Here is a 13,169-nt window from a genome sequence, read left to right on the forward strand (position 1 = left end):
CCGGCCACTTTTAATAGACCGACTGCGATTTTACCATGTCGACAACTGGGCGCTCGCTAGATTCTGCTATGCGTGTTCATGCATGAACATGGAATGTTGGCAACTGCTTTGCGGGCAGTAATCTACTCTTGCTGATACTGCCATCTAAGATATCTCGCACAATATATGTTACTCCCATGGGCGGAGGCTCGATGCATCAAATGCTGTGTACGACGTACGTGCTCCATGTTACTGTTTTGTTGGTGCTCGCAGGCTGCTCGTTTATGTGAAAACCGGTGCATACCACACACTGCATTGTGTGCCCACAATACCTGTCATATATGCGGAGTTCGAGGTAGGGAGGCGAAAGTTATATCTTACCCCGGCCTTCAGAAATGGCCTAGACTCACCGAACGGTGGGTGGTTCGCGGGGGATCCGCTTCGAAGGCGACATGAGAATATTTTCAACTTCTTGATGACCCCGCAAAGGGAGATTCTTCGATCTAAAAAAAGTCATTGCGAGTAAATTCTGCTGCAGAGCATTGGGGCTGCGCAGAGAAGCGATTTGGAATGACCCGGCTGTGCGTCTGCCAGGTAGGTGAGAGCAGATTCAAGGGCAGAAGCCGCGAGATGCTCGCTGTGGACGGAATACTGATGATTGTCCTGGCATTTAGCGGAGTCTGTTGTCCATCGTCATGTGCAATCTCACAGTCTCCCTTACATGAGGTTCTTTGCTAGGCTGAAGCCACACGGCAGTGTTTCTCAAGTGTCAAGCCGCATATTCAAGCACTAATCCCCCGTATCCAACCAGCTGGTCAAATTGGGACCCGCACCAGGCGAACACCCCCTTTGAAGCGCTCGGATACAGCGACGACGCGCATTATACGACAATGCTTGCAGTAAGCGAGCAATTATTTTAAGACATGCAGCGGAGATCAATACGCGGCCGACGGTGGAGGGTTTGGCTTGAAGGCCGTCGAGCGCGGATGGCATTTTGGCGATATGACCTGCATCATGGGCATCGAGGCTTTGCCGGGCAACTCTATCTCTCCTAAAAACAGGGTCGCTTGCCGCGAGAGATTGCGCTTGCAGTTTCAATTTTTAGACGGACCTTCTCTCCTCTGCTATTTCTCTCCCTTCCTCAACATATTTCCTCTCGCCATCCCCTCCTGACTTGTTCCTCTGGATAGCTATTCCTTCTGCAAGTGAATGGCCTTTGAGAACTGCTCATTCCCTTGAGGCCAAGCAACAAGTAACTAAAGTGGCGTGACTTGAGAGACAACAACGCTGTTCACTCTTTCTTCGAGACATATTTTCGGAATCTGGTACGTCAGCTGCGAGGTCAGTTACTAAGAGAACTGCATTGATTAATTTTTTTTTGCCCTTCTGTTTACAGCGATACGGCTGCTTGCACGCCTTGTCTCTCTTTCTTGTACCTTCGACGCTGAGCTGAAGACGGAGAAAGAGGGAAGAAAAAAGGGGGGGGGAAAGAGAAGAAAAAAAGAAGAAGAAGTCAAGAACTGCCTATTTGCTTCTTTCTTTACTTCTGCTTCCTTTTCATTCTTCGCTTACGGTAGAGCCCCAGTCTAAGCGCCTTAATCTCGTTGCTGCGTGACACTTATATTGCCGGCTTACACGATTCCAAGCAGTATCAGGCAATCTGCCGCTTGCTGGTGCAGCTGTGGCTGTCGATCGTCTGACGCACGGATCCGCTGTAAAGCCTATTCTGACAGCGGCCCCAGGCGCGGCTACAGCAATTATGGCTGCTGCGGAAGATGCAGCTGCAGGGCCCCTCCAGGCGCCGCTACAGGCGCCTCCCGAGCAGCCCCCACCAAAGACGCCTCGCAACCGCACCTTTCGAGGGAAGAGCGTTTCGTCTCGTTTCAACCTGTTCCGCGATCCAGATCCCCAGAGCTCGGACGGCTCCAAGAGCCTCGCAGGGGCCCGCAACCCTCCTGCGTCAATTTCACTCTCACAAGCATCGGACGTGCCGCCCATCCCAAACTTCGTGCTCAGCGCGAACACCAAAAACGATTCTAGCCCGTCGCTATTAGAAAGGAGATTTTTTGGCGGCGAACTGAAGCCACCACCGTCGCCCTCGGCTAGATCTTTTTATTCAGAATCCGGATCGCCCTTTGGCTCGCCTTTGAGCAGGAGTATCAGCAGAACCGAGCGGGAGATCGACGAGCTCGCCACGCAATTGGAAGCTGAGATTGAGGAGGCGCATCGCAAGAAGGCAGAAGCCCTGCAAAACTGCACCGAAGAAGAGGCCGCTCGCTGTGCAGACGACGTTGCGCGACTCGAGGCTGAGCGGGACCAGGTCATTGATGAGCAGAGGAAGTTTGACCTCGCACGCCTTCAAGCGCAACCAACCACACCGTCCTCAGGAAAGCCCAAGCGAGGATTGGAGAAGCTCAATCTGTTCTCGAGAAGCAGGAAGCCGAGCAGCTCTAATTTTATTCAGCCGCCGCTGACACCTTTGCCGCCTGGAACTCCCAGCACTGTTGCGCCGACGGTCTTTACGCCGGGTGTTTTTACACCTACACCAAGCTGCAGCCGACGGAGCAGCCTCGACGACTCGCCTCTGCTGCATTCCTCGCAAAGGATGAGCTTCATTAAACCACATCCTGATGGCGACGCGCCCATCTCTGCCATCAATGGCGGTGAACGAGTGAGTGCTGCTGGATAGACCTGTGTGACCACGTCCGGCTAATATGTGCTGACCCCTCTTTCCCCCCCTTTGCAGCGTGTTACCGTTCGATGCCTTTCGTCCACCATCAGTTTGGATGTAACAGCGCAGACGACGCCTGTTGATATTCTCATTGCAACGGCTGCGCAGACGAGGCACGATGTTGATGTTGAAACGAGCGTCGTCGTTGAATGCTACGACACCCTTGGATTAGAGCGACGCATGCGACGATACGAGCATGTACGGGACACGCTGAATTCTTGGGATCGGGACCAGGATAATTCACTTCTCGTGATACCATCAGATGCGTCAGATGGCGACGAGAATCTTGAACTAGAATCTGTGCCGCAGACGGATGACCCTGCGCCGGGCTTTACCATCCAGCTTTACCATTCCTCTCGCCCAGGCAAGTGGAATAAGCGCTTCATCACTTTGCTAAGTACTGGCCAAGTATTTGCTTCCAAGCGCTCCGATACATCAATATCGGATAAAGACAGTACGTCTTTGTGCCATTTATCAGATTTCGATATTTATAAGCCCAAGGTGAGCGAAGCGAAGCGGCACCTAAAGCCTCCCAAAAAGCTATGCTTCGCCATCAAGAGCCAACAGAAGACCGTGGTGTTCCCCAATGGAGAGAACTTTGTTCATTTCTTCTGCACCGATGATGCTGCAGTAGCCCAGAGATTCTTTGATCAAGTTCATGCTTGGCGGAGTTGGTACATTGTCAACAAGATCACCCACTCGCGCGAAGTTGAGAAGCCGGCGCCCCTTAATTTGGGCTTCGACACAATCAGAAGGCCACTCATCAGCGAAAAGTCCCCTCAAGTCTCTACTAGCGGCTTAACCATTTCCACTGGGTCATTCATAGATGACAGCGATTTCACCAAGGCTATTGAAGAGTCTACCAGGAAGCTGGCCCTCGAGGCTCAGCTTCACAAAACTATGTCGAGAAGAAGAAAAGCATCTGGAGCATCTGTCACCTCTAGCGTGAGAACTGCACGTGAATTCTCACCCACAGGCTTACTTGGAGAAGCGTATGAAAAGCGCAAAGAAGAGGCCGCGGCGGGTGAGCATACGATTGACGGTAATGTCGCCAAGGCCGAAAAGGTTACGAGCCCCTTCACAGAAGGCCCGTCTTTGTTGAATAGTATTGGCCTATCATCGCCCAAATCGCCTGAACAGCCCAAGATAGCAGCGTCCTGGTTCCCATCCGCCGCCGAACACAGCGCGCGCAACCGGAGTACCTCGATATCTCTACGACGAACGGAGAAGGCGGAGACTCCAGCTCAGCCTGAGCACAGGAAGGGACCAGCACCGCTATTAAACTTTGGTGGCAATTATCAAGAGCCACCACGAACTCGAGATGGCCATCGTGATAGCCTGCGAGAGGGCTTCCGGCAAGGTCCCGGGCCTAGGCAAGGACATGGCCTGCGTCCTCCGCCAGGTTCGCCTCTCGTCAAGTTTGCAACATCGGGACAGCCAGGACAACAGGGGCCTCCCGTATCACCGGGAGCAAGAAATGGACCACCTCTCTCTGGTGGGCCACCACCGCCGCCAGGTGCGCGAGACCGCAGCCGTTCAATATCCAGTGCAAACGGTGGCCCCCCTAATGGCGGTTCTCGGCGTTATGCTGGCCCCGATAATCTCTCATCTACAGCTATGCAACACCGAGGACCCGGCCCACGGCCTGGTCGAATGCCTCCTCCATCCCCTCGTGAGGCTGCAGCTCACAGCCGTGACCACCATCGCCCAGGTCCTTTGCTACAAGAACGTCAAGAGCGTCCCAGAGAGCGACCTAGGGAGAGGCCCCAAGAGCGCCGGACAGGGCCATTGGTTAACCATGCTCGATAAAATACGCATTGCATACAAATGGCGACGCATGATAGTGGACCCCTTCTTTATCATGATACCCTGACCCAAAAGCAAAAGTGATTTCGATATTTGAGCTTTATTTTGTATTCCCTTTGTTCTTGTTTTGAATACCACATCTTGGTCATAAAGAAATGGCCCTTCTTTTCATTTGTTATATAATTTGATCAGGGCGAGCTGTTGCTGGGACAGCTTGTAAGCTATACACGGTATTTATTATGGGGAAAATTGGTGGTATTGGATTTAGCCTTTTTTTTTTTATAATCGCATTCAGCAGTTCCAGACTTTTGGCATTAAGATGTGCGTGCGCGGAAAGAAATCGTGGAAGAAAAAGTTATAGTTATACATAATACTAGATCGTTGTATTCTGTCGTTCACATGCGTCGTGAATATATATATTAGTCTGTGTATTCCGTCGGCTTTAACATGATGCCCTAAATGCTATAAAATCGCCTTTTCTAACTGACTCTGCCTCTTTTCTATATCCGATACATTAAAGAAAGAAAGAGGGAAACAAAGTTTATTTATTTGCTTCGCTTGTAGATCTTGCTCAGGAAGACCTCAAACACCTGCTTCTTGAGGCCTTGGCTTTCGTCAATCTTGTTAATGAGCTCCTTGAGCTCGGTGGCACGCTTCTCCTCGAATGCCTCGTATCTCTCCTTTAGCTTCATATCGTCGTAGAGCTTCTTGATGACCTGCTCCTTGGCATCGTCCTTTTGGCCGTAGTTCTCCTCAAGGATCTTGCGCTGCTCAGGGGTAGCAAGCTTGAGAGCCTGGTTAACCAGCCAAGAGCACTTGTTGTCCTTGATGTCGGTGCCAATCTTGCCGATGTGCTCGGGCAGGCCGAAGTTGTCGAGGTAGTCGTCCTGGATCTGGAAGTACTCGCCGAGGGGGATGAGGATATCCTTGGCGGTCTGCAGGTTCTCGGGGGTGGCAATGTCCAGCATGTAAAGAGCCAGGGCGACGGGGAGGTAGAAGGAGTAGTAGGCGGTCTTGTAGATGACGATGAAGCTGTACTTCTCCATGGAGAAGTTGTCGAGGTTGACCACGTCCTCGGGCGCGGTGAGCAGGTCGCAGAGCTGGCCGAGCTCGGTCTGGAAGGAGCTCTCGTGGAAGAGCTCGACGAGCTCGATGTAGCGGGGGTGGTCGCGGAAGTACTTCTTGAGGATGATATAGATGCTGGCCTCAAGTAGGAAGGAGTCGTTGATGGCGATCATGCCGACGCCCTCCTGACGGTACCAGCAGGGCTGGCCACGGCGGGTGATGCTGCTGTCCATGATGTCGTCGGACACGAGGAAGAAGGCCTGGAGGAGCTCGGTCATCCAGCCCAGCGTGGCGGCCTTGAAGTATTCCTCCTCAGTCAAAGGTCGGCCCAGGATGACTGAGACCGAGTCGGGGACAGACATGCCCCGGTTGCATTTTCCGCCGAGGGGGTTGACCTCGAGGTTCTAAGGATGAAGAACACAGGTCAGCCATTTTTGCCATTGCAATGGGATAAAAACATGAGTGAGAGCAATTATACCTTCTTGAACCAGGCCAGCTCAGCGGCGGGGAGCTTGTAGCTTCTGGCATGGTCGAGGAGAGCTTCCTCCAGCTTGGGGTAGACGGATTCAAACTCCTTGAGGGTGGTCTTTTGAGCCATGGCGGGCGAAGTGGGGGATTAGAAAGGAGATAACAAAGGGCAATTGGGTATCACGTGTAGTTGGAGAAAAGAAGGAGAAGAAGCAGAATTAAAAACACCTCGCTGCCACGGTTATAAAGATAAAGCGGCGGGAGGAGAGAAGAGCGCAAATAATATACCGGCACTGGGGGAAAGTGGTGTTGGGCCAAGTTGTTCGGTTATTCGAAATTGGAGAAGAGGGACGGCGCCCCTCCATTGGATTCCACCAGCGCCAGCTCAAAAAAAATTGCCAAATGACGGAAACTGACGGGGAGGCCCTTATTGTCTTAGCCTTTTGTGGGGCGGTGAGCGGCCGCGACACAGAAAGAGCGTGCATACAACATGCGGTGCTACCTACGTGGTAGTGGTGATTGGCGCCTCGCTGGGCGCCAGCCGCAGGGGATCGAGTCCCAGGCCGGGGCCTCTCTCAGCGCGCTTTGCGGTTAGCATGGTGGCATCTGCGGCGGTGCGCTGGGCGGTACCTGAAAATCAGCGCTTGGATCATTTCAATAGTCGCGAGGGGCCGCGAATCGGGAAGTGGTGGGCTTGTGGCAGCGGCTGAACAGGGACAGTACTCCGTGCCGCTAGTCGCGAAATGAGGTTATGCGCACTATGCTGCTGCACCGCCAGGCCTCTGTTTTTCTGTCTCTTCTATCTCTGGCACTGTACACTTCATCCCACTCCCCTCGCGTCTAATACGAGTACGGATTTGACGCAACGTACTCGGATCCGAACCATCACCAGTCCTTATCGCGGACGCCACAGCTCACAAACAAGCCCAGCCAATTTTATGCCGGCAAGCCTGATTCAGTGTACAGAGTGCAGATGCCTTGCATGACTGTCTGATATATGACAGAGAGAGAGCAGGGATTGCGTGCAGTTGCCTGAAGGCTGGGGCCGAGCCTTGCGAGCCTTGTGCTTCTACGACGTTGAACGGCTATCGCGGCTCCTCCCTCGTGGCTTTTCTGTCTTGTTTACTTGCCTACCCCAGCCATGGCGCTCAGCTCCCACGAGGTTGCCCAGCTCAGGGTCGCGCTGCAAGATGCGGTGGTGAAATGCTCCGAGCGATGCCTGTATCAATCGGCAAAATGGTTAGCTTGCATAGTCTCAGCGTCTCTTTTGTAATTTACCACGTGTGAACAGGCATAAGGCTGATAATCTTACTTTCAAGGGCAGCCGAGCTCCTCAACGCCGTTCCAGAGCCGGAGGACGGTGAAGGAGAGACTGAGAGCCCCGAGCTCGGTAAACACACCTCTCCAATCTTTTCACCAAATCAAGATGCCGACGAGGCTGCCCTGGAGGCAAAGGAGCTGAGCAGGTACCTCCTGGCCAAGTCTCTCTTCGACTGCAAGGAATATGACCGCTGCGCTGCCGTCTTCTTGCCCGACTCCCTGCTGTCCACCGTTCTCGACTCCCGCCTCGAGAAGCCCTTGGCGACTCCCAAAGGCAAGGGTAAGTCGAGGGCGACGGATGAGCCCAATCTGAGTGCGGTCCCTCTACCCAAGCTCAGCCAAAAGAGCCTCTTCTTGGCGCTGTATGCCAAGTTTATGTCTGGCGAGAAGCGCAAGAATGAGGAGTCAGAGATGGTTATGGGCCCTCAGGACCTTGGCACTGTGGTCAACAAACAGCTCCTAATTGTTGGGAGATTTTTGACTGCTTGGTTTGAGGAGAGGACGACGGACGATGATGAAGTTCTCGGAAGCCAGGGCTGGCTTGAATATTTGTATGTTGACAACGCGCTTACCTTGTTCCGTCGTTGGAGAGCAGTGTGGGTGGCGTTCACTAACCTTGGTTGACTGCAGATATGGCATGGTGCTTGCAAAAGAAAAGAATGACGAGAAAGCCTTGGAGTTTCTCATACGCAGTGTTCACAAGTACCCCATGAATTGGGGCTGCTGGCTCGAGATGACGTCTCTGATATCACGAGTCGAAGATGTAAGTTGATGAAAAGTAACGCGTGTCTTTGATTGTTGCAGTGACTGACAAGAAATCCTGTAGCTGAATCGAATATGTCGGCATTGCCCTCAAAATATTGTTTCTTACATGTTCCATCTTCACACATCGCTTGAGCTGTACCAGCAGTCCGCAGGGCTTGCCAATTCACTCGATCAACTTCTTTCCATCTTTCCGACCTCGTCATTCCTTCTCACTTGTAATGCGCTGTTAGCCTACCACGCAAAGGATCTGATGACCGCTGAGCAACATTTCAGCCGGCTGCTATCACTGCATCCTCACAGACTTGATTCCTTGGATCACTATTCGAATATTCTCTACGTCTTGAATCTGCGGCCGAAGCTCGCATTTCTGGCTCATTTGTGTTCGAGTGTGGACAAATTCCGACCAGAATCTTGCGTCGTCATCGGAAATTACTATTCGCTCTTGTCAATGCACGAGAAGGCTGTGGGATACTTCCGGCGAGCATTGACGCTGGATAGGTCATGCCTCTCGGCATGGACCTTGATGGGCCACGAATACGTGGAGCTGAAGAATACACACGCTGCTATAGAATCATATCGAAGAGCGGTAGATGTCAACCGGCGCGACTATCGAGCTTGGTATGGCCTTGGGCAAACATACGAGATGCTGGAAATGCATACATATTCGCTTTGGTATTACAAAAAAGCAGCGGGACTCCGGCCGTGGGATGGTAAAATGTGGATGGCAGTTGGTTCATGCCTCCAGAAAATGGGCCGAGAGCGCGATGGCATCAAGGCTCTCAAACGTGCTCTGCTCGCCGATGCGTACTATGACGTTGGCAGTAGTTTTGGCAGCGGCGGAGACTTACTCGGAGCTCGTGGCGCCACTGGCCAAATGGACCCAGAGATACTTTTGCAAATCGCTACCATGTACGACCAGCTAGGAGAAGAGGAAGAGGCCAAAGCTTATATGGAGCTCTGTGTGGCACAAGAGGATGGGGGTCCGGCAGCCGCTGGAAACTTAAGCGACTCTGTAAGGATTCATAATGATTCGCCAGGAGGCTCTGAAGGCTATCATGAGCGAGACGAGAATAACGCGGAGGGGAATGCCGAGGGTACCGGCGTCACGGCCGCAACCAGCAAGGCACGGATGTGGCTGGCCAAATTTGCGATGCGCACCGCGGACTATACGACGGCAAACCAGCTCGCAGCTGAGCTGTGCCAGGATGGAGTCGAGGTAGAAGAGGCCAAGGCCCTTGTCCGGGAGGTGAGGTCGAGGCTTGAGGCTTCCGGCATGTTGGGATCTGTCAGCTAGCAGCAGATGCATGAAAAGTCTAAGCTGCGTCGATTTTGACCATGGTGTCTTTCACGATCGATCATAAATGATTTTTTTTTTCTTGTAATGACTGGAAATGGAGCATAACTGGTAGTGTTTCTTTGACTTTGACACATATTATTAGCATAAGATGGAATCATATCATTAGCATAAGAATGAAATTATTACGGAATTATAGATGGTCGGATTTAAAGGAGTGTAACTTTTTTTTTTATTATTAAACCAATACTTGATGTCTAAGCTAAGCAATTCCACAACCGAAACCCCTATTAGCCCGCCCCAGTTCTCTGTTGATATAAAAAAATAGGCTCTCTCCAAAGTGTGAAGGAGTGTCAAGAATGTTAGAATTCCCAAATCAAATAATTAAAAAGTTGAGAACTGTCCCCTAGTAGGTGGGATATGGCCAGGCCTCCCCTGTTCACCTTTCGATAGCCATTTTCTCCTCCGATGATGACGAATTGCTCATTTAGAGAGCGAAAGCGGCAATACCAGCGAGGACGAGAGCACCGATGCCAGCATTTGTCTTGTCGGCAGCAGCGGTGGGGATGAGCGGAGGAGTTGTGCCAGTGGCCGGAGGAGGAGGAGGAGCCTCAGAGCTCGCCGGGGGAGGGAGCGGTGGGGGACGACAGAGGTCTCCGGAGGAGGAAGCGGCGGGGGGACGACAGAGGTCTCCGGAGGAGGAAGCGGCGGGGGGACGACGGAGGTCTCCGGAGGAGGAACTGGAGGAGGAACTGGCGGGGGAACGACAGAGGTCTCCGGGGTGGGACCACGGTGGTTTCCGGAGGTGGTGGTGGAGGAGCCTCCGTAGTAACAGGAGGAGGAGGAGGAGGAGGAGGCACCTCGGTAGTAACAGGTGGCGGAGGAGGAGGGGGAGGAGCCTCCGTAGTGACAGGTGGTGGTGGTGGTGGCGGTGGTGGCGGAGGAGGAGGAGGAGGCGGAGGAACCGGGTGAGTAATAGTGCAAGGACAGTCTGTTGCATGTCATTAGTCGTGGTGTTTATAAGCTGGAGAATTAGCAGAGAGAGAGCCTTACTGGTAATGGTCAGGGTGGTTGGCTCAGTGACCGTGTAGGTGATGCTGTTAATGGGGATGACAGTTGGCGACTATTAGGCAAAGTTAGCTGCTAGACATCCGATACAAGTTTTTGAGGTCACTCTAGAAGATATTAACTTACAGGACAGAAAGTCGTATAGTCAGTAGTAATGACAGTGGTGTACTTGGTGATATTCTGCGGAGGCTGGTACGGAGGAGGCTGAGGCTTAGGAGGCTCGTACTTGGAAGGCTGAGGCTTGGGAGGATACTTTGGACCCTCAGGATACTTTGGACCCTCAGGATACTTTGGACCCTCAGGATACTTGGGACCCTCAGGTTGCTTGTTGCCGTATTCACCACCGCCGGCAGCAACTGAGGTAGCAAGCGCCGCAGCGGACGCCACGATTTGAATGAAACGCATATTTGCGGTATCAACGAAGGACAAGAAGACCCAAAGTTAGAAAAGCTTTTGAGCTAGTGTTTGAAAGACTGTATCGAACGAGTGTGAGTGTGATGAGGGAAGAAAAAGAAGGCTGAGATCATGGGATCACGTCGCCTCTTTGTAGTCGAGAGGGAGCGGGTCCTTGGCAAGAGGATGGCTGCATTCAGGCCGAGCATCCAGATGCTGTGCCATGCCGCATAAGGAGAGGCTTCATGAAGCCATCCATTGGTTTCGAAGTAGCCTCACCGGATTTGGAGAGAAAGCTTAAGAGCTCGATCTATGGCTGTATGGCGCCACCAAGGACTAGAATTCTGGGAGTTGGCAAGGATAAGGACAATGATAGGATGGATAGGATAACTAACAAGAGCTGTTACAGAAGATGGGCGTACACAGCCATTGAGATGAGAGTGGGTAGGTGCTGAAAGCAGCAAACAGGGATACATGTTCCTGGGGTATATCCTTTAGTTTCTCCATCTCTAGTGTGTATCTTGGGATCTGCGGTTCTTCCCTTGCCTAGTGGGGAGTAGGAGACGGCTCGGGGCTTGATTATAAACTTACAAATAAAGAAGGCCGCTACCGGCCTGATGTCACGAAACCGTCAAGAATCTTGTAATTACGATCACTGACATGATTAGTTCAAGCTTGTTTGGCTGGTGGCGGCCGTCGCTGCTCTCTACTGGCGTGAATGGGAACAGACAAAGTTTGTGCTCCATCTAGCTATGGAACTAGTCCAGCAAGCCCAAAAAAAGAGCAAATATCATGTTACCTCTCAGCTTGGCATAGAGCCGGAGGGATGGTTAAGTCATTGGCTATCTAAGTAGATGTGCTCCATTGGCAAAGTTTGGTCCTGTCTTGCGATACTTCGTTTGCCGTTTCACTAAAAAAACAGCTGCCGGTGGATGCTTGAAATTGCACCGAGCTCGCTTGCATGAGGCTTGCACAAGGAAAGAATAGTAGGAGGATGAAGGAGAAAAAGAACCAATGAATTGGCCTGGATCAAAATAACACGAGAACAACCGGCGCTGGAGCGGTGGTTTTGGCTGCAGTGTATGATGCAATTCCCCTGCTTCGGTAGCAGTAATGAGGGGAGAGTTTGAAAGTTCTGGGTGCCTGTCGTAACACAGCCGCATAGCGTCTGCCGTGTAGCCGTCTCAAGTAAATTCCGAAAACAAGCTACCTAAAAAAGGTCCAATCTGCGATGTTTGGAAATGGAAAAACTGGATCTGGGCATGAGTGCGGCGATGGCGCTTCGTATAGATGGAAGCAGAGTTGACCAATTCGAGAACCCATGTCCAATACGGCCTTGCCTTTTTGCCGTCCAACGTTTATTGCCGTGGGTGAAGAAGATTCAATTGAATGAATGCGGTTGAAATACTGCAATTGATTGCTCCATTGCTATATTTATCCATCTGCACTGACAGCAGCTGCGGCGCCTTCATCGATCTGCCTTATCGTGATGATTCCGGCTCCCAGGTAAAGGTCTGACTGGAATGTGGATGGCGCGCGATGCAACCAACCAGCTGCTGGCCTGCCGAAAGCAACGCTGGGCTTCCTCCTTCGCAAGAAAAGTTAAATTCTAATAATTTAGGTAATACGATAGGTGGAATTTCGTCTTTGCCTGCTTTCATGTAAGTGATTGGCTTTGGCTCGAGGTGTGGTGCATGCATACATACAACTTTAATCGTTGGTCGAGGCTTGAAATGGACTAGGCCGAGATCGAACAGAGGTCTGTGGTAGGTTGCACGTCATTTCTGCACGCGAAATTCACATACAGAGCTGATTTTAGGACTCGTGCAAGAATGGAGCACTGATGAATAAATACCAAAGGCTGAAGAGAGAGAGAGAGAGAGAGAGAGAGAGAGAGAGAAAGAGAGAGAGAGAGGAAAGCTCCAGTGGGTGTCACGAGAGCTAAGCTGAGCCCCCGGCGATATTGTCACTGTGCGCTGCTGCTCAATTCGGCGAACATGCACAGTGCTATCTGCAATTAGCTTAGATATGGACTGTGTCTGCTGAGCCATGCCCTGGGGCATCTACAGGAATACGACTTCATCTTTTTTCATCGGCGAATAATCAAGCCACTTCTCCACAAACTGCAGAAAAACAGCTTCAGTACTTCGCGCCACCACTCTAATGGCTTTCACATGCAGCAGCTTTCCCTCAGCGAAAACGAACCTGGCCCGGCCCGCATCTTCCGAATGAGGGAGCAGCACTGACATCGAGCGAACGCGCTGAGTTCGCGGAATTGTG

The 13,169-nt window shown here is 51.9% G+C and overlaps 6 protein-coding genes across 6 annotated transcripts; 2 read left to right on the forward strand and 4 right to left on the reverse strand.

Annotated features, from left to right (window-relative positions):
- Positions 1–1,738: 1,738 nt before the first annotated feature.
- On the forward strand, positions 1,739–4,519 carry TrAFT101_008768 (uncharacterized protein; the record flags this gene model as incomplete). Its single annotated transcript, XM_024909674.2, has 2 exons — positions 1,739–2,650; positions 2,726–4,519. The coding sequence occupies 2 exons, from the start codon at positions 1,739–1,741 to the stop codon at positions 4,517–4,519; spliced, it is 2,706 nt and encodes a 901-aa protein (XP_024761804.2).
- A 382-nt stretch (positions 4,520–4,901) lies between these two features.
- On the reverse strand, positions 4,902–6,417 carry TrAFT101_008769 (uncharacterized protein). The gene is made up of 2 exons (XM_024903711.2): positions 6,060–6,417; positions 4,902–5,985 (listed from the first exon to the last, which is right to left on the reverse strand). The coding sequence occupies exons 1-2, from the start codon at positions 6,177–6,179 to the stop codon at positions 5,062–5,064; spliced, it is 1,044 nt and encodes a 347-aa protein (XP_024761803.1). The 5' UTR covers positions 6,180–6,417; the 3' UTR covers positions 4,902–5,061.
- A 485-nt stretch (positions 6,418–6,902) lies between these two features.
- Positions 6,903–9,695, forward strand: TrAFT101_008770 (uncharacterized protein). Its single transcript, XM_024906546.2, has 4 exons — positions 6,903–7,288; positions 7,369–7,920; positions 8,000–8,132; positions 8,196–9,695. Exons 1-4 carry the CDS (start codon positions 7,191–7,193, stop codon positions 9,426–9,428), a joined length of 2,016 nt encoding a protein of 671 aa, XP_024761802.1. The 5' UTR covers positions 6,903–7,190; the 3' UTR covers positions 9,429–9,695.
- Positions 9,696–10,039: 344 nt separating this feature from the next.
- TrAFT101_008771 (uncharacterized protein) lies at positions 10,040–10,974 on the reverse strand (the record flags this gene model as incomplete). Its single annotated transcript, XM_066128422.1, has 3 exons — positions 10,623–10,974; positions 10,482–10,551; positions 10,040–10,419 (listed from the first exon to the last, which is right to left on the reverse strand). The coding sequence occupies exons 1-3, from the start codon at positions 10,899–10,901 to the stop codon at positions 10,040–10,042; spliced, it is 729 nt and encodes a 242-aa protein (XP_065984540.1). The 5' UTR covers positions 10,902–10,974.
- Positions 10,975–11,186: 212 nt separating this feature from the next.
- Positions 11,187–11,635, reverse strand: TrAFT101_008772 (uncharacterized protein; the record flags this gene model as incomplete). The annotated part of the gene is made up of 4 exons (XM_066128423.1): positions 11,187–11,225; positions 11,285–11,369; positions 11,481–11,495; positions 11,550–11,635. The coding sequence occupies 4 exons, from the start codon at positions 11,633–11,635 to the stop codon at positions 11,187–11,189; spliced, it is 225 nt and encodes a 74-aa protein (XP_065984541.1).
- A 96-nt stretch (positions 11,636–11,731) lies between these two features.
- Positions 11,732–12,052, reverse strand: TrAFT101_008773 (uncharacterized protein; the record flags this gene model as incomplete). Its single annotated transcript, XM_066128424.1, has 1 exon — positions 11,732–12,052. The coding sequence occupies one exon, from the start codon at positions 12,050–12,052 to the stop codon at positions 11,732–11,734; it is 321 nt and encodes a 106-aa protein (XP_065984542.1).
- Between the last annotated feature and the right edge of the window lie 1,117 nt (positions 12,053–13,169).

This window comes from Trichoderma asperellum, chromosome 5, assembly GCF_020647865.1.
Source record: "Trichoderma asperellum chromosome 5, complete sequence".
Lineage (NCBI taxonomy): Eukaryota > Fungi > Ascomycota > Sordariomycetes > Hypocreales > Hypocreaceae > Trichoderma > Trichoderma asperellum.